Below are 21,022 nucleotides of genomic sequence, written 5' to 3' on the forward strand. Positions count from 1 at the left end.
GCGTTGTCATTCTTGATGTACCACCAGATGCCACTATATGACCAGAAGAATGTTCTTTTGTACACGTTCTGGCTTCAGCACCATTGCTGACCAGAGAGACATCAAGTCCACAACAGTGTAAAGTTGTCTAGAGAGTTGAGCTAGTACCTGTGAGCATGAACACAACTCAAATCAATTATTGTTGCTCGTTCCTATTGAAACCTGCCAAAACATTTGGCTACAGTCACCACACCAGCACTTCAGTGTAAAAGGCTGAACCACAGTGGAGGTCCAACCTGACACCAGATCATTTCTATTCATTCTGCAGGTACTGAAATGCAGTTTCTCCTTGGCAGACTGTCGAGAAGGAGTAATTGCATTCCTTTCTGCTGCGTAATTATCTACTAAATGCTCTAATTCCAGTTCTAGGCTGAATTCAGTGATGCAGGTTGATTTCATCAGTGGTGATGTGCGTCTTGTGTGCTCGGGGCTCTGAGCCTTGGGCCCTTATCCGAGCCTAATAGGCCAGATCAGCCTGTGAATCTGTCACCCGTCCTCTTGGATGACGGCCCCACTGGAGAACTAATCTTGCTCAGAACCTTGGGAAACTGGGAAATAACCCTGGAGTAAGCTAGCTGCGCTAACGAGATTTGGAAAAGCTGCTGGTGAGTGAAGGTCACATGCCCTCTTTCCCTCCACAGTTCCCAGATGCCAGGACTTCCTGTCGGGTCAATCAGATCTCCTGCTCACATCCTGGCAGTTGTAAAAGACACCGTGGTGGCTCAGAGCTGAGCTCTCAACCCCCCCTTGGATTCATCAGGTCCCTGCTTAGGTCCTGCCAGCCTGTACCTCTCCCCATCAACTTCACCCTTAATGTCTCAGCGTGAAAGTCTGACTAACGTCTACACTCCTGCTTCCCCTCGTGTCTCACCTGTTCATGTCCCTCCTCCTTTCATATTCCCCCCTTTGTCCCTTTAGGGCCAAGATTTATATAAGTCGCTGGTGAGTTTGAGTTTTAATGAAGCCTTTATGATTAAGTGGACAGACTTTTTAGGTGCTATGTCACTTGACTCCACATGACTCCAAATCAAATCACACAACATGGTTCAAGCAGTTCATCTAGTTTGTACAGACGTGGACAAAATTTCTTGGCACCCTTCCATTAAAGAAAGGAAAAACCCACAAAGGTCACTGAAATAACTTGAAACTGACAAAAGTATTAATAGAACTAAAAATTAAACGTTGCTTTTGTGGTTCAACAAAAGTTAAAAAAACAAATTAATGAAACTGGCCTGGACAAAAATGATGGTACCACTAAAAAAGATGGAAAATAATTTGTCCATAGGGACATGTTAAACTAAAGTGTGTCCTGTTATTAGCATCATTGCTGTGTACAAACTTGTAATCAGTCCATCTGCCTGTTTACAGGTTGAAAAGTTAAACACAGAATATAAGACAAACATGTAAAAGGCAAAGGCTGTAGAGAAAATGCATATTGACAAGACACAAAGGTTCTGGGAGAATGTCCTTTGGACAGATGAGACAAAACTGGAAGTTTTTGGTGAGTCATATCAGCTCTATGTTCACAGATGAAGCATACAAAAAATAAAGAACACTGTACCTACTGTGAAACATGGAGGAGGTTTGGTTATGATCTGGGGCTGCTTTGCTGCATCTGGAGACAGGGTGTCTTAAATCTGTGCAGGGTCCAATGAAATCTTAAGACTCCTGGAGCAAAATGTGCTGCCCAGTGTCAGAAAGCTTGGTCTCAGTCACAGGTCATGGTCCTCCAACAGGATAAAAACCCAAACACACGAGACACACAAGAATGGCTAAGAACAAATCATTGAACTAATAATATTAATAATAATAATATCCACATGTTAATTTAGCTCAAAGACAAAGATCAAATGCTGATGGTTAGGTGATGTTTCTGTGTTCACCATCTAAACCAAGTCTGATTCTAACAGCAATAACACCACTACTCACTTTTTATAGCAGTTGCTGTAGTTACCACTTTCCCACATGCGAATGGCAACACGTTGTATTTACAGCTTTTCTCAAAGCTCTCGTGTATCCAGCTTGGCTGTTAGTAATACAAACATGCGTCATAACAAAACAAACATGGAGGTCCCGCATCAGCCAAAGACTTCACCAAGCTGCTGCAAGTCGTCCTGATGGGGACATGCACTGTAATGTAGCACTAATACATGTGGACACATTTCACACGAAAGCATAAATGTGTAAACCTGTTAAAGTCAGTGGACTTCATCCTATGAGTGTTTGTACAGTTCATTCAGTTGTGAAAAACACGCACCATCTGTGCTGACTGACTGTATTCACAGTTGCCAACACAAAGTTTAACACTTGGAACAACAATAGCACTTTTTTTTTTCCCGTCTGACATTTCGGTGGCAGTCCTGATAAATCTAAGCAGTGAAAGCTCCTCCATACATACATTAGGTTCTTCTTATTTCTTTCCTATTCATGGTGTCTGGCTCGATCATATTCATATTAGATTCATTTGCTTTTCCACTGTGTCACTTTACATTGTAAATAGAAAGGTTGAATGCAAATGAGCAAATTCAGTGTGTGCCCTTCGCTTCCTTCAGAAATCTGACTTTAACCTGTGGGGTACAATCTGCTGCCTGGTGACTGTACTGCAGGAAATTGATTTGTGTAGCTTTTTGATTTTCATCCATGAAATTAAAAGTCAGAAAACCAATTTCACAACTGAAATGAGGGGACGTTTATGCTTCTTCTTCTTTTTTTTTTTTTTTTTTGTTCAATTCGAATAAAGTGTTTTGGGCTTTTTTTAAAGCCACCAAATCAATTCTGTGTGTGAAACCGACAGGTTGACGCGCCTGTGTTAGTGCCACTGGACGCTGCTCGACCGCTCACAGCTGTTGTCTTTGTCGAGGTAATCGTGGCTGTTTCCTGTTTACTTCTTCCAGGCCAGACAAACAGCAGAAAGACGAGTCAGGGGACATAAACAATTACTCTTTGTGTTGTCACGACACTGGTAAATGCTGCTTCTGATGAGTAGTGCATGTGTGAAACAGCCCCTCACCTGACACACTCAGCATCATTCTGCTTCATCATCTTCATCACAGCCTGACGTGTAATTAGACTAGTTCCTCAGTGATCAATCTTATTTGGAGTGTGACGCTAAGATACCATGGTTTGTTTGATTAAATCTTCCAATTTCAATCACACACACTGCTCCTATTTCCCATTTGTGGATTATTATTGTTGCTCTTTAGGATCCATATTCAACATATTGGCTACTGAAGAGAAAAAACCCTGACAAACACCAACCACAGACAAGACAATAGTGTCATGATTTTTAAACATTTAGGATTAGGATCATGTATCCATCCTAAAGACTCCACTACACTTTACTGTGGCTGCTCAATTTAATGCTCTTTATTCACACTTGTGAATTAAATATTGAGTCTCATGTGGTCGGGTAAAAACGTATCTCTCTGCAGCAGGGCTGTTTTTAGGTTGACAGTGGCCCGGAGGGTGCAACCAGCCGGATGGGTGCCAAAAAGGGAGGAAGAAAGATTTGGAGATCTCTCCTCCTCTGTCTTTAAAAGTCCAGTAGAACCGTTTAAAGTATCAAACCCATGAGAAGAGGTTACTGATTCTCACTACAAATGGTGGAAGAACACTCCAGCGGGGACTAATTCTTGCCCCGGCTGCTGATTTGCTCATATAATGAGATTCACAGATACGACAGTGTGTGTGCAGCTTTGTAGGTTGAACGTACTACTACTAACACCGGCAGCTGAGTGCAGATGTTTGCTTCTGTCACTGTTTAACGCATTTTTTTGTTCATACTTCCCGCGTGCACAGAAAGTTGTAGGTTATAATTAAAGAAGTATTATAATATCAGATCCAGATTTGTTGGTTTCCTGCATGCAGCAGTTTCTGGTGGCTCTCATCATTCACACAGTAGGCCCTATGTGTGCATAGGGGACCAGAAACGCCCCTGCTCCCAGCAGCACCTGAAGGCAGCATCCCCCTCCATCAGGCACGGCCCTCCCTCCCCCCTCCTCCCGGCTCACCTTGCCCTGGGAGCAGCCCCCCAGCAGCCGCGCTGCCCTCACACTGCACCGCGCCGGTCCCGGGAGTAGTTGGGTGTGTGGGTGTGTGTGTGTGGGTGTGTGTGTGTGTGTGTGCGGGGCCGCGTCGGTGTGTCCCGTCCTTAGGTTTCCCGCCGGTTCACGCATGGAGGAGTTAGCCAGGGAGAGCATCAGCCTGCTGGCTTCGGCCTCGGCCAAGCCCCCGCTGGACGTCACCGCCGGGCCCCGGCTCGGCTCCGTGGGGGCCGTGTTCATCATGCTGAAGTCCGCGCTGGGCGCCGGGCTCCTCAACTTCCCCTGGGCCTTCGAGAGAGCCGGGGGGGTCCACAGCGCAGTCACCGTGGAGCTGGTGGGCAATTCTTTAAATCTAACTAATCTAACTAAATCTACTAAAAAAGAGGCGGCAAAGCGAACGAAAGAGGCGGGAAAGCGAACGAAGAGCGGGAAAGCGAACAAAGGGCGGGAAAGCAAGAAAAGGCGGGAAAGCGAGCGAAAGGCGGGAAAGCGAGCGAAATAGCGGGAAAGCTAACAAAGGCGGGAATAGCGAAGAAATGCGGGAAAGCGAACAAAAGAGGCGGAAATCAAACGAAATAGGCGGAAATCGAGCGAATTCTTTAAATCGAACTAAAATCTATCAATAAATATCTTTAAATCTATCTAAATATTTTAAATCTAACTAAATATTCTTTAAATCTAACTAAAATATTCTTTAAATCTAACTAAATATTCTTTAAATCAATTAACTAAATATTCTTTAAATCTAACTAAATATTCTTTAAATCTAACTAAATATTCTTTAAATCTATTAAAATATTCTTTAAATCTATCTAAATATTCTTTAAATCTTTCTAAATATCCGCTTTTAGTTTTGTTGGTTTCTACTTTTATCCAAAGCGAGTAAGTGAAGTAAACATCTAACAAAGTGCTCTAAGAAGAGCTGCTTCAGTTCCATGAAGATGTTCTTATTCATTTATTTATTTATTTGACTTTTTGATGTGTATTCATTAGGTTTATAAAGTTTTCTAGTGGGAGAGAAGCCTCTTATCTGTTGGGGGGGCTCCACTGAGCTCCATTACTCAGATAGTGATCTGTTCCAGCAGACAGCAGACTCAGACTCAGACTCAGACTCAGGCACAGTTCTGCATTTTCTACATCCACTTTATCAGTCGGATTTTTTCTCCTCACCTGATTTCTCCATCTGTCACTGACACCACAGCACCGGGGTGTGTGTGTGTGGGGGGGGGTATTTAAAGTCTAACACTGTTTCCATTCTGCCTGTCTCTAAACGCAGCCCGTCATCACTTTGACCCTGGAAATGGACTTGAGTGAGCCCTCTCTCCCTTTGAGTCATGTGTAAAAAGTTCCCAGACTCAAATCAAGCTTTTTGGCTGGCTCCCATGTGGGTGAGAGGAAACTCTGCCCCTGTTTTGTCCTGAGAGAAACAGAAGAAGGCAGTCACATAAATAAACCACATATTCCTGTTTCACTTCTTCTTGTACAACTCTGAAGATCAAAGCACCGATCAGTAGATCAGGACAGAAAATAGAAATGATTCCTTTATTCTCCTCCTTCTCACCTCCATTCTGCCTTTTTAGATATTTTTTCCGTCGTCTATTGATTTCAGTGTGTCTGCTTCTGCTGCTGTTCTTTGCTTATCATTTGTCTTCCTGCAGGCTAAATGTTGCTTGAAGGTTTCTGCTACACATCATCTGAGTTCTCTGCGTTACAGAGTGTTGTCAAATGTCAAATGTCAAATTGGACAGGCTGTTTCTCACAGCTTTTAGGCAACATTATAACATAGCATAACATGGTGATGTCTCATCCAAAGATGGATGTTTGTTTGTTGTTTGTTTGTTTGTTTGTTGAAGCAAGTGAATGATCTTTTTTTTGCAGTGAAGAAAACTGTTGATGTTTTGTTTAAAGCTGCAGTTGTAGATTTCTGTGGCCACTAGGGGGCAGACAGTCATCAAAACAAGCCAACAGGTGCATGATGACAGTATATCTCACGCTCAGTAGTTAACATTAAAGAGCTGCTGCATTTCATGTAGCTAAATTAGCATTCATTTAGCATTGTGATTCTGTCTGCCTAACAAATTGAGTCCAATATTCACTCAGCCTTAAGCGCTGTTCTCCAGAGAAGTTCAGACAGGAGTCCAAACAGGTATTGCATTAGCTTCTTTTGCTCGATACAGTTGTCTCCCGGTAGATGAATGAGTGGTTAGAATGACAATACCTACAATAAATAACACTTTCACATTGTTGTGACCAGAAATTGAAATAGTTGTTTTTTACATAATAAGTTATTTAAATCAACTTTAAAACAACTCTGTCTGTTTCACATTCTTCTAATATAACTACAGTTGATTGTAGGACTAGTGGTCATCACTTGGTCACATACCATCCTATACCAAAACAGACTTGACCTGGGCTGATTTCTCGCACTGCTTGTCACTGAAATACGAGTATCTTATCTCAATATCAACAAAAATAAACGATTGCTAGAGCATGAGCTGGTATCTGCTGATACCAGTAAGCGGTGTGGTGAACTGTTACAGAGGTCTAGCAGGAGAAAACTGAATCTGAAGTTATAGGCTTGATGTTCCAGTTATTCAACAGTGGTAACTAGACATAATCTTGCAGCTTAATTGAATCACAGGACACTCTGAGGTGTTTTCCCCTCAGCCTCATTTGCATAATTGATGTCATTTAGTGACTAATTTCAGACTTTGGCCTTATAGCTGTTCAGCAGGGATCTATAACCCTGAAGTTTGTCTCCTAGTGTTTCTCTCTTCTCCCTGTTTAGGTTGTGTAGCTAGTTTTCTTATTGTTAGCAAGGAATAGCCTCAATCTTAAACTTGTTTTATAACGGGGCACTAACTTATTGCTTGTTACCAGCATGTTAGTCCACAAGACACTGACATTAATCCTGATACAGAGGTGGGATCCAGATGTAGTATTATATTATAACATCTGTGGAAAACACAAGTCAAATTGTAATAATATGATTTGCCTATTGTCAGTTCATCTAAATCCTTTCTCTTTTCTATATCCCAGGCCTCTGGCATCCAGTGCAATCATTTGTGACAGCAAACGGGTACACAATAGCCTTCCAGTGGCTTTTTGATGTTATATCCCCGTATGGAGGCTTTTTCCCGTCCTTCTGATTCGTTTTCCGTCTATTTATTTTTCATTAAATAGACATGACATTCTGCTTTTTAGCCACTAAATAACATCCATCCATCCGGCCATCCAGCCATTTAGTAATTGTATTAGTACCAGCTGTACTACTAATCAAAGTGGATTGCCTGCAATTAAATAAGCAAGAAAAGGTGGAAATAAAACAAAACCATTTTTCAGTATGTCAGTCTATTAGTACACTACTTGAACAAGTGGTATTAGTCCTGAAATGTAGTGACCTTTGTGGATCACCTTGACCCTTTTTGGCTACTGTAATTTGTCCACCACTTTATACCTTCAAAAGCAGCTATATATTTTGTGCTAATGATTAAATGTTAACCTGCTAATATGCTAAAATATACTGTGAAGCAATGTCCAACCTTCAGTGACTGTATACAGACCCCATGTGTCTCCTGGATCATTGAACTCCATCCGTCATGCTTCCTCCTCTCAGATCTCCCTGGTGTTCCTGATCAGTGGTCTGATCATCTTGGGATACTCGTCTTCCATCAGTGGCCAGTGCACCTACCAGGCGGTGGTGAAGGAGGTGTGCGGGCCGGCCATCGGTCAGCTGTGTGAGATCTGCTTTGTCTTCAACCTTTTCATGATTGCTGTGGCCTTTCTGGTCATAGTGAACGACCAGCTGGAGAAGTGTGAGTAGGAGAGTCAGATAAACGTGCATTTAACAAGACTCATACGTTTTAGTCGGATCTTTCTCAGCTTCATCCTTTAACCCATTAGTTCCAGGAATCCATGGACATAAAATGTGCCGTGACAATTGTTCAGCTGGATCTCTCTCCTCCTTAAACCTCACTTTGCATCACTTGGCGTTATTTTGCTGTGTGCCCAATTTAGCTTCCCTCTTCTTACATTAGAGCACATGACAAACCTGTGGTCTTGTTTGGCTTATTTCTCCTCTCCTGACAGGATGTAGCCCATGGCAGCAGATACAGTTGATCTTCAATCCTATGCTCCAGGACTGAGGATTTAATATGAACCTGATTTAAAACACATTGGTTTTTCTTTGCTTTGTCTTGTACTATTTGAACAGCATGCTTACATCTCCCATCTGTTTTCGTATGTGATGCAGTTTGTGTGCTGTTTGGGTGCTTGTGTTGCAGTGTGTGGCTCCCTGTATGAACTGGTGACTGGTTTACCGGAGTCAGAGATGCCGTACCATTTCTACACTGACCAGCACTTTGCCCTGGTGCTGCTCTGCGCTCTCCTCATCCTGCCGCTGTCCATCCCCAAAGAGATCAGCATTCAGAAATACATCAGGTCAGGTGTCCTGTGCTGCATGTGCATGTTTAAAACACAAATGTTTTACTGGCAACAAACATGTTTCTCAGAGGATGAACGCTTCCCATTTTGAAAAATCTATGGTCTTTCTTCAGGCGTCATTTATAGCCCGAAGTGTCAAATGTATACTTAAGACACTTCATGATAAGCACGTTATCACAAGAACAGGACAAACTTATAAACCTTGATACAGAAAAATAAGTAATAGGAGGTTTTTTATCACACTGTGACAACAATTTGTTGTGTTTTCTGAGGACAATAACCTTTGTTCATACATGTGCAGCATACAGTAAGTGCTTAAATCAAACATGCCTGTATATGGATGAATGATGGTACAAACTCCTGTGGTCAGTTTCCAGTAATCCACTCTGACTGTAGTGTCCTGGTGTTTCTCTTCTTTCTGTCTGAAGCGTGTGTTTTGTCTCTGACCTCTCACAGTGTTCTGGGAACTCTGGCTGCGACCTACCTAACTATAGCCATCATCATCAAGTACCACACCATGCCTTCTGTTCGAGTTCCCATCACCCCTGTCTACAGCGCTGGGTATGATTCACTTTCTTGCTCAGAGTCAGGTGAAAAGAATTGATACCATGTCTGTACATTATTTATGAAGCTACAGCCAGATATATGTGAATGTATTTTGAAGATGTCGACCCCCAGAAAGATTAGCTGCCACTGTGGCTGAAACTAATGAGGATCCTAATAAATGAACAATAAACAATAGTGGTGGTGGAAGAGAAAGAAAGGGTGATATTTCTGTGTCTCTTAATTTCCAGAGCAAAGCCACGTTATGAGGTTGCTTCCTGGAAATATGGCCAACATATTATAAATCTTCTCTGAACTGAGGCCACCAGGACTGACTAAAAAGATCAAACCGTCCTGCTCCCCGTTCTCTTTAAACCTCTTGTCATTCGTGTGCCTGTGATTGACAGTTGAACTCTATGACAAAGTGTGTCTAAATGCCACGGCATTATGAGCGGCGCCCTAACAATAGCTTCTCTCTCCTCTTTCTTGTGGCATTTGTGAACTTCAGAAAATGACTCTCTTGTGTGTCTCCTCCTGTCTGTGTGCAGGATCGGCTCCTGGGCCTCAATGTTCAGCGTCATCCCGACCATCTGCTTCGGTTTCCAAGTGAGTGGAACACTTTGAAAAGTAGGACCATTCGAGACATGGTTAACATGTGTTTGTAACATTATGCTGTCGTTAGGCTGGAGGCACAGCTGTTACACTGGTTTGTTCTTTGTATGTATGCATTTCCTGTGTCATAATTGAATGGAAAACTTATGTTAAATGTGAATGATCTGTCTTTTATTGTGACATAGATTAAACTAAAATGTTAAGACAGAAACAAAGTGTATAATAATAATAATGTGTCAGTCTAGTCCAGCAGAGAGCAGCAAAGACCTGCCAAAACTAAACACAAAGCTTTTTAAAATATTTTTACGAGGAAGAAGCATCATCTGTGCCAAAATAGAAACCAATCAACTGTCTGATCCCAGCTGATTTTGCTGCTTTCTGCTCGAATCTTCTCTGGTGGAACTCTCAGAAAGTGCAGATGGCAAAGCTAATTTGTGTTAGCTTGCTAGCGTTAACTTACCAGCAAAAACCTGCATTAATGGGTTAATTGATTAAGGATCAGCTATTGATGTGCTCAATCTAGACGACTAACTTTGAAAAAGAGATCGAAATGTTCATATAAATATTATAGCTGATAGATTTTGTTAGCTCTGGACGTAATCAGTGTGTTGTCTTCATGCCCGCTGCCTATAGCTTCGTATTCAGGAAAAGACATTAAAGCGTTATCAGTCTTCTCATCTCAGTGAGGAAGCTATTAAGCATTCCCCAAAATGTCAGATTATTCCCTGAGTTGAGACACTTGAAGTGGTCTCCAGTCATTGACTGCAGCTAAAAAGGTCATTGCAGTTTGGGGTCAAAGTTGAGCAAACTGAACTTTCATCTCACATCCGTTGTGATGATGTGTTTTTAACTATGGATCATTTTGATCTTACTGTGTACTGCGTCTCCAGGGGAACGATTTTCAGAGAGGAAATAGCCAGTACGAGAACTGTTCACTGTGACATTTAAAATTCCATGTTACTGAGAAGAAACCTCACATATTTCAAAACCTGGACTAATAAAACCAACTCTATCGAATCATATGTCATTAATTGTAACAGGAAATTCATTTTAATACTTTGTATGCATCTGCATACAGTATTTCTTTGTTGCTAATAATGGCTGGTATTGAAGTCAAACAGTGTTTTCTCGATAATCTTTAGGACCTGGATTTTTCTCAGGAGGTTGTAGTATAGTGTAAAGGTCAGCTGGCTGGTGCAGCCTGGGGCTGCTATGCTCCACAGGAGCTCAGCAGAGTGAGTTTTTCATATTTAATAGCAGGGTAGAGTGTGGGATAAAGATCATTCTGTCAATCTGAAGCAGGGTAGACTAATGTCTGACTTCCTAAGTTGCCAAGGTAACCCGTGAAGGATGCTGGCGGGATCAAATAAAAGGGGGAAAATGTGTAAGGATTGATGCATGTCCTTCCACACAAACACACACACACACAGTGAGACACGCTTCCTCAGGGTGAGTGATTGCAGTTGCAAAGGGTTGAAAAACGAGCTGATGCGATGCTGAGAGGAAACGATGGCAGCTGGGATCAAGTGGGGACAAGAGTCTGTATCCTGACAGCTGTGATGGTTGAACTCGTCCCGGTGCATTGCTCAGACCCCATGGCCTTCGCTTTAATTCCCTTTTTCATCTCAGTTCACCTCGCCAACACATATTTGGATCTTCACCTTGCACTGAAAGCTATGTGTCCCGGTTAGATGTCCTGCTGTATTGTCATTGGATTTCTGCCTGAATCTTGAATTTTTTTCTGAGACATCAGTTGAAATTACCTTTAATAAGAGAAGAACTAGTAAATTAACTCAGCTGATGCTGTCACTAAATACAAATCTTGACTTTCAGGATTGATGTCACACTTCTTGTTTTCCTTCTTTCTTGTTTGTGTGTTTGTGCTCCAGTGCCACGAGGCATCCATCGCCATCTACAGCAGCATGGAGAACCAGCGGCTCTCTCACTGGGCCTTCATCTCCGTGGTCTCCATGATCTTCTGTCTCATCATCTACTCCCTCACAGGTCTGACAAGATTCTACTTCTCTCTCTTCTGCGCCTCTTCCCTGTGCTTAATGCACATCTAAATATCACTTTACATAGAAAATGTCAAAATGTCCAAAGGAAAAGCGCAAGAAGGAATACCAATGTGTGTTTAGGTGGTTTTAATATAGTGGGGTGAAGATGCCTCGTTCAATGTAATTAAAACCGGTAGATATAGTTTTATATTGTTCATACATATTTATATTTTTAAATCTCACGTGAACAACACAGTCACAGCTGTCCTGAGCTGTACTTTGTGAACTCTTTCACAGTGGAGCCAGGAAATAACATTTCCTCCAAAAACTGAAAATGCCAAATTTAACATTTGGCTGCACTGTAGTTGTTGATGACTAAAGATAAAGAAACATCAACCCATCTTTTCTCTGTTGCAGGGGTTTATGGGTACCTGACATTTGGAAAGGATGTAAAGGCCGATATTTTGATGTCATACGCCAGCGATGACATTCTGATGGTCATTGCCAGGCTGCTGTTCGGAGTCTCCATCATCACAATCTATCCCATCATCCTGCTGCTGGGCAGGTCAGGCATTTCGATTACTTATAAGTCTGGAAAATCAATGGTACCTCAGCTCATCTGAAATGTTAATAAAACATTTTAATTAAGTTTCCCACATTAAAGAACCTATATACAATAACTCTTACCTGAAGCGAATACAGAATGTTTTAATATAAAAAGGCTCCAAACTCTCTGCTTGAGTAATGATGATTTACAAAAGACACTGGCTATATGAGGATGGTTGTCGCCTGTACTGATTGAACAAACACAACACACCCACCATATGCACATCAGATCGGTGATCCAGGACCCCCTGCTGAGTTGGAGGCGGAGGTGTTACGGCGTGGTGACGGTGGAGTTTGAAAGCCGCAGCCGCTACGTGCTGACAGTCCTCTGGGTGGCAGTGACGCTGTTCATTGCCGTCTTTGTGCCAGACATCAGTAAAGTCATCAGTGTCATTGGAGGGATCAGCGCCTTTTTCATCTTTATCTTCCCAGGTAATTCTCTGGTTATACATTCATATTCTGTTAAATGTGCTGCAAACTGTAAGCCCCCATGTTTGTGTTTGAACAGGACTCTGTCTGGTGTTTGCCATGCAGTCTCAGCCAGTGTCCTGGAAGACCAGGTAAAAGAAATGTTCATTTAAATGTTAATGTAAAGTAAATATATGTCTGGGTGATGATCCTACAAAGTACTGAAGAGGCAAAAAATGAATGTACTTAGTAAAATGAGTTGGACTACCTGAGTCTGTTTATCCTTAAACAAACCTTCAGCATTTCCACTTTTATTCTGACAGAAACTATTAACAGGTTCTTAACTCTCAGTAAAGGAGTTTTTTGTCTGATGATGGTCCTGCCACTTTGAACCTTTGCCTGTCCAGTGCTTTGCAACATTCGGAAAGATTTCATCCAGAGGATGCATTAGGGATTTTCCTTAACTCCTGGCTGTTAATGCAGTGTAGTGGAAGTTCTGTCAATCATCAGCCCACATATACATATTACACGTAAACATTTCTACAGACAGAATCTAAATCGAACTAGAATTAATGCATTGCACTTGTGTGCCTTGACTAACCAGTCACATTGTAGTTCACACACATCTGTCCAAGCAGGTGTTTGTGCAAGATGTATTGAAATTCCTTCCAGGTGTTTCTGAGATACAGGATTGATGAGAATGCGACATACATCAGATCACAGTGACCTTGACCTTTGACCACCAAAATAATTCAATCAGTTCATCTGTGACCCCATGTGACATTGTTTGCCAAATGTGAAGAACTTCCATCAAGGCGCTCCTTAGACATCACATTTACAACAACAATCAGATTAACATGAGGTGACTGTGACCCTGATCCTCACGTATCTAAACAGTTTATCATGAGTCCAAGTCGACAGTTGTACAAAATTTGAAGGAAATGCCTTCAAGCATTCTTTAGATATCGCTTTCACAAGAATTGGGGTGGCCGAAGGGACAGATGGAAATCCTGAAAAGATAATGTCTTTAGTCCTAGAAATGTGGCGGTATAAAAATTGGATGTACTGATCACCATGACCTTTACTGAGCGCATTCATGCCCCCCTGAGGTTGAACCCTTTAGGTTTAACCTAGTTTTGCTTTGGGCTATAGACGTTTTTTGGTTTGTTTTTTGTGTGGTGTACAGAGACCTTCATGGAGCTACATGAAAATTGAAGGTATTATACTTCTCTATGAAGGGTTGTGTCAGTGTTTGTACCAGATTCCATTGCCATCCAGTAGTTTTTTAGATATTTAAGGTCGAAACTCTAAAATTCTAATCTGCTGTACCACGAGGAAGAGATTCAGATGTATGTGTTGAAAAGTTGTATGGTAACGCTTTTTTGTTTTTGTTTTCTGCCTGTTCCTACCCAGAGTGCTCCTGACAGTTTGGGGATTGGTGACCCTGATCTGCGGAGCCTTCATCTTCGGCCAGAGCACCACCATTGCTTTCATGCAGCTCCTCAGAAAGAGCTGAGTCTCAGTCTCACTTCCCTCACACAGTGTGACTAGTTTTTCACAATAACTTTGGAGGTTCTGAAATAAAGGCTGGCTATGAACACTGTGAGCACAGTCTCTGTGGAGACCACCTCACCTATACCACTTCATTAAACCAGGGCTCCACCTCTTTGCCGATTTTAATGAGTCTCCTGATTGTTTTTTGTTCGTCTTATGTTGTCACACATATCAGTGCACATTCAAACATATGGTATTCTGGTGAAATGCTTTAACCTCTGTGTTTGGGGTGTTCTAAACATTAATGTCACTGATTTTATTCCCTTACTTCTTTTCTTCTAAAATAGACTATAGGACCAGTCTTTACAGGCTTCATGCAGAGCTGAGTTGTTGCTCAATCTATATGTTACTACTGGAAAATGTGATGTGGAGGCCATTCTGTATTTAAAGGACTAAGATTGAAGTAATAGATGCTGCATGAGTGCCACAAAGTTGGGAGACTTTATTTTATTCATGTATTTGAGAATGTGGCCTAATATGCACTGTATGGTCCCATGAAACATCAAAATAGATCAAAACACCATTTGAACTGTAATTTAACAGGAATGCTTACATTTTAATGCATATTTATAACTAAATGGCTACATTCTGATATTTGATGAGTTACAGTAGTAATAATGTGTCATGTTAACACTAGAAATTCATGCCAATGAAAAGATAAGTTTAAAATGAAATGTTAAATGTGTATCTAATGAGGTAGATAGTAACACCAAACTATGTGTCACGTCAATGGCTTGGTTCCGCAAATGAATTGACACATGAAACATTTGTATTTTTTTCTTTTTGTATTTTTCATTCATCCAGAGTGGCGTGGATAAAGAGAAATTGAAGAAGTAAACTGTATTCTGACCCGCCTCATGTGTTCTCTGACATCTGTGTGTGTGTGTAGGTGAATGCAAATTCAAAGACAAGATGGGAATGGAAAGACATTGTTTGTCTTATCTCATGTTAATTCTCATCAAAACATCGAGTAAACATCTGCGGATTGAGTGTTTGATTATTATGCAGGCTGATTAGACTTTATTCAGCACAAAACCTCACGATACTGTAGGATGAATAAAAGTTCAAAGTAATCTCAGATGTGCAGCAACCGTTTCAGCTTGACTCCTCTGCCATTATGACTCACCAGCATCATTTAAAATCAAAGCCACAACGCACAATTTTCAGTTTCATAGTTTTATTGAATTGCATCACTCTACATCATATCGAATTTCAACAAGATATTCTTTAAAGACCAAATATAATACTTGCATCCCTGCAATAAGTCTCTACACTTAAGAAGAGAAAGCTATTTTACTGAAACATACATTAAGAATTAATATTTCATTTAACATTGCCATAAAAGTGAATGTTCATGTATGCCACTTCTCTAGTCATATATTTTATTTAATAGATTTTTACTCTCTGTTTGCTTCAGAGGAATACTAGAAAAAGAAAGAAGGTAAGAAATGCACAAAACCCATTGAAGAGTAGCATGGCCTAATACTACAGCAAAGAAGTTACTGGACATTCAGTTGACATGCACTCAGTTGAGGGATAGAAAAGGACACAGCCATATAAGGGAAGAGTTATAACCATGATGTGGGCAAATTTGGCAAATTCCTGATTGGCTTGGTATCATGTGATCACGCTTTTTGAGGTAACTCTAGTGACGCCCTTCCTGTAGCTGATCTACAGGAGGCCTCGTCGTCACATCCTCCACAATGTGCCCTCTGCTGTTAATATTGTTCTCATTGCCATGTTGCTAAATCAATCAAGGCCTGTCTCACTACATGTCGATGGCATAACTCTTTCGTTGTATGACGAAGCACAGGTTGCACTGCGGAGTAGGAGGGTAGAAAAAGAACAGGTTGCACAGTCTGAGGGACATTCAGGAATGTATCAACAGGAAACAGTATTGGCATTTCTGACAGTTCACTCACTATCTACCTCATATACAAAACCCAACCAAGCTGGGCACAATGTACAGAAAAGAAACCCTCGATTAGAACGTGGGCTGCATTCAGCTGGGCTCTTGAGTACTGTAAAACTATGGCTATCAGTATAGGAAAGTCACTGACATGTAAACATCAATCCATGCAATATGGCTTTATACGCCTATTCAGAATACAGCAGCTCCTTCCTGAACACAGTAGTAGTTATATGTAAAAGGTTAAAGGTGCACTGTGAAATTTCCTTTTGTAAACAAACCAACATCATGTTTACACCCAGTGTTTTTTTTTTTTTTTTTGTCACAGTTCCTGCTGTATAAATGTTAGCAAAGCAGCATTGCTTAATCCTGCTTACAGGTTTACATCCATGTTTTCTTGCAGACTTCATCCTTATTCTGTTTTATGGTGCATTGCTACATTTCTTGATGCTTTACCACTGAACTGTTGATTCAGAAAAATACTGTATTATACACTGTCCACAACACACAGGGGCCCAATCATAAAAACATTGCGCCACAGCACTGCTAGTGGTCAAAAACTCCACAGAGTGCCTTTAAGACAATCATTCAAAGATTAGTAGAGAGGTTTTACAGATAAAGCAGCGACGCCTTTGCATGCCTGTTCTACAAGCCTACCGTAATACGAACTTCCTTTACATTATATGTAATAATTATAGTCGACATTTCCAAAGTCCACACAGTCTTGCCCTGCTTAATGCAGCCCAGCATTCTAAAAGAAGGTAACGGCGCTAGATCGACTTAAGTATCGGTGTAACTGGATTCCCACTCACTGTTACCACAGTACTGGCAGATGACAGACTGGCTGTCATTCACAGATGAAAAGCGAGGAAATATATCCAACAGTGAGGTGGATGGTAAGATGGCACCTTTAAAGTATAGCTCTATAAAGAAGAGTGATTTATTAACAACCTTTAACCAGATAAACAGGATTACTATACACCTCTAAATACGCTCATCCTACTCAGTAACTTCTAATATATTGTATCTTCAAGTCATAATATTCCCTCATTTTTACATTGTGCTTTCTGAGTGAGAGTGTGATTGTTCATCCCAAGGTGAATGGGATGAATGGGGTGAGATTTGGACCAAACATCTATAAACATCGGAACCGATGCAGAGGTGGGTCTGACCAATCAGCAGACACATGATCACAGTACAATTACTGTTGAACGTTGCCAGAATAAAAACATCTGCACAAATGGAGACAAAGACCGTCCTCGGTCTTCTGCTGAAAAGCGGACACCCTTAATTAAACAGTATTGTTGCTGGTCATATCAGAATAATATGCTCATCAGGGTGTTGTAAAGATGGTTTGGCCTCATTTTTGAAAGGTCAGGTGTGGCTGATCAGACCCATCCTGCAATACATTCTGATAACCTAGTTAGTCCAGGTGCGATGCAGACTAAGGAGGATTTTCTACAATTTAGTTTTTTTCCTCCTTTTGTCCTGTTAAGTTATAGGTTGTGAGACTCTTGCTTTATATTAGTCATCTAGTGGCAATATACATTTTAGAAATACTTCTGCTGAGGTGATTGATCTATTGATCTATTAAGTACAGTATGCAAAGTGGTGGGAAGTCCCATTTTGAATGTATCTGGTGGACAGAAAACTAATGCAATCAGTGAAACTGTCTTTGTGTCAATAATAAGCACTGGCGTTGTATAATGTGATGCCAAGAGGTCCACACTGAAAGACCACTAGTGGGCTTTTCCCTGGTTAGTGGGTACATTACATCAAAAAAAGGAAAGTCATCGTTTGAGAACCTCCTCTAGAATGTGGTGATGTTTAAGGCTTTATATTCAATGTCATCTGCTATCTGTTGTTATCGGTCTGATACGTATTCCGGTTCAAACAAACAGCTGAGAGAAGCTGCAGTGCCTATGAAGCTACTGTCACTTCCACTGAGGAGAAATTTGCACCATAGCACTAAAAGATGTCAATAAATACAAATATAATCATAATAGAACAACATTTTTCGATATGTACAAACTCAGCTAGAATTACACAGCTAATAGCTACCCATTGCCAATTCAGACAAGGAATACAACAGAAGGCAAAACGTAAACGAACTGTAGCTGCATGGAGAACAGTGAGGTGCTGACTTTTCCCACTACTGAGTCTCTTCTGTAGCAGCAGACGATACGATGTTAATGTTTAGCGATTCAACTCTGAACCCATAGAGCTAAAGAAAATGAACTTAAGTATGAAGTCGTTTTAAGTGAGAAACATAACTGTGATGTTTCTCAAAATCACCTGGCTTCCCAGAGATCTGAGTTTGTTGCTCGTTACAAATCTGTGGTGTTTAACTAATAAAGTAAATAAATAAATAAATACATAAATAAATAAAGCTCATAGCCTTAGAGACATTACTCCCACAGCAGCCATTGTTAAATTCTTCATGTAGAAAGCAGGTAATCACACAGCAAAATAAGAAAGAAATAATGGTTTACTCTACTCTATGTCTTGATTAATTTAAAAAAAATGTTCACATCAGTTTTGTCCCCTGACATTAGACTTTAAAAAGTAGATTTAATCTGGGTCGCTAGCAGCATAATGTTAGCAAGCTAATGTGTGAAAGTCAACCCGTTAGCTACTTGTTAGTGTCCTGGAAAAGCAATAAAGTCTTTGAGATGATTAAATGATATCTTTTATTTAAAAATGTCATTAAATTAATTTAAAGGATGTCAGATATGTTGCATTTCCTTGGTTTTATCGAGTTCTTGTTATAAACCATGTTCGTTTTAGCCAGGATAACACGGTATTTAACCTGCTAAAGCTACAGCAGCTGCAGCTATAGGAACCTTACAGCTTCTTGCTATCTCTAGTTCTTATTCTTATCAGGGTAGGAAATCTAAAATCACTGCTTGCAAGGCAATCAAGGTTTTCACCATATTATATATATTTATTGATATTGTTTTATATTTATATAAACTCTGGTCAATTAATTAGGGACTTAACAGTCTCTGGCAGCTAGCTAGTGAGCTAGCTAACCTTCCAACTAAATTCAAGCATTCGGTTTACCTGAGAGTGCAAGCTAATCTGAAACCTGTGTCTGTCAGAATGGCTGATTTGAGAATAATGTCTGAAGCGTTTGGTCAGTTCCAAAAGAAAAACCATAGTGGTTATGATGCTAATGTGGCATTAGCAGCTACCATGAAATGAAAACACATTCCCACTACCCCAGCACTGTAACTGCTACATGAAAAACTCCACCCTGGGGTCCTTGCTACATGACTCCTGTGACCTTACAGTGGCTCAAGGCTACTTCAACATAAACATGAAATAATCCAAAATCTCGAGCCAGCAAACTACCACGGTGAGACGCGAATGCCTTTTAGTAATCTCACATTGTAAAATGCACTGTTTTTTTCCACTGCGGTTGACGCCATTCATTTGCACTGTGTAAACATGTACTTACAAAAAGAGTCGAGGAAAGTGAGGGATGAAGGAGGAGAGGATGGGAGGGGATGGGTAACAGCAGGTGAAACGCAAGGGGGGGACCAGGAAGAGGAAGAGGAAGAGAAAGAGGGAGAGGGGGGTGTCCAGGAGTCTTGATGTGCAGTTGAAGATCTTCATGCTCAGTCCCTGTTCACGCTGCACCAGGCGGCTGCAAGAGACAAAGGAGACAGAGAGAGAGGTGAAAACGCGAGGACGGAGAGACGTGAGAGGGAATGACAGGAAACAGATTGAATGGAGATGAGGAGAAATTTGGCACAGAAACAAAGAGAACAGAGTGTGAGGGTGGAGAAAAGGGGATCGCACAGGGCAGGTTTGTGGAGAGATGGAGGACAAAATGAGAGCTGAGGGAAAAGAAAGGTACCAATGGCAGACCGCCAGGCGTCACACTGACAGTCTTCGCCTCCGAGCGCGGACATATGCCAGCGTCAGTTGTTTTAAATGGTGCCATTTTCAGCGGCAGGCTGCTTCAGTTGTTTCAGAGTGCCCCTGAGCTTCGAGTTATTACACAACCACCCTGCGCAGCCCTAATGACTAAACAATAATCAAGTTCCTGAGGATTAGTTCAACTCTGTAATTGCAGCCTTTTGCATCATTTCCTTATTTTCTGTTAATTACAAATGGATTCTCTTCCGTTTCGTTCTATTGTTTTCCACTCACTGGCTTTAAAGCTGAATTTTTTTTATCAGTCATCACTGCCAATTTTGATAACCGGTTAATAATTTACGTCTTTCATCAAGGAAAAAATGCCAAACACTTATCTAGCTTCTCCTACTGTATGTGAGGATTAGCTTTTTCCCCTTAGTTTTTTTTATCTTGATCTTTTAAATATAATTGGGTTTGGACTATTGCAATAGAGCCAGATTAAAATTTTAATAAACAAGCAATGCGCAGTGCATGCACACACTTTTGTTTAGCGTTTAATTATCTTGTGTTCACGTCATCCACATATTTTTCCATGATTCCCATTTGACTCACAATTGTCCTAATAATGTTTTGAAGCAGTGGTTAAAGCTAAGTGTAGCCAAAATCACTAGTTTTTGGTCCTAATGTGTCATGCCTGGTATTTCCGACTGAAAACAATAAACTGACATGAAAAGACATGTCGTTTTCTCTATCACCTCACTGAATCATCCATAGGTGATTGTTCTGATGCTCTCATTAACCACGTATGTGCCACTGTGCTCTGTAGAGCTGGTGTGCTGTGTTCAGGCAGTGTAACTCATCTGTATTGTGAGGTGTTCAGGGACAATAGAGAGTATAGGTCATGTGTGTGTTTGACTTCTAGTGCAAATTGTGGCTCGGTTTAGAATTAGACTTCACAAAGTTTTTTCACTGGTACGTTATACAAATAACGAAATCACTGCTCC

At 41.0% G+C, this 21,022-nt stretch overlaps 2 protein-coding genes across 2 annotated transcripts in view; one reads left to right on the forward strand and one right to left on the reverse strand.

Moving 5' to 3' along the window:
• The first annotated feature begins 4,212 nt into the window (after nucleotides 1-4,212).
• slc38a8a (solute carrier family 38 member 8a) lies at nucleotides 4,213-14,373 on the forward strand. The gene is made up of 10 exons (XM_026366262.1): nucleotides 4,213-4,416; nucleotides 7,699-7,897; nucleotides 8,366-8,522; nucleotides 8,982-9,086; nucleotides 9,617-9,674; nucleotides 11,570-11,684; nucleotides 12,095-12,242; nucleotides 12,513-12,715; nucleotides 12,792-12,843; nucleotides 14,105-14,373. Exons 1-10 carry the CDS (start codon nucleotides 4,213-4,215, stop codon nucleotides 14,205-14,207), a joined length of 1,344 nt encoding a protein of 447 aa, XP_026222047.1. The 3' UTR covers nucleotides 14,208-14,373.
• A 1,065-nt stretch (nucleotides 14,374-15,438) lies between these two features.
• necab2 (N-terminal EF-hand calcium binding protein 2) overlaps nucleotides 15,439-21,022 on the reverse strand; it is a 97,083-nt gene continuing 91,499 nt past the window's right edge. The window contains exon 13 of the mRNA XM_026364701.1: nucleotides 15,439-19,803. Coding sequence (XP_026220486.1) covers nucleotides 19,775-19,803 — 29 coding nt within the window. The 3' untranslated portion in view covers nucleotides 15,439-19,774. The remainder of the gene's footprint in view (nucleotides 19,804-21,022) is intronic.

Source organism: Anabas testudineus, chromosome 6 (genome assembly GCF_900324465.2).
Source record: "Anabas testudineus chromosome 6, fAnaTes1.2, whole genome shotgun sequence".
In the NCBI taxonomy this organism is placed as follows: domain Eukaryota; kingdom Metazoa; phylum Chordata; class Actinopteri; order Anabantiformes; family Anabantidae; genus Anabas; species Anabas testudineus.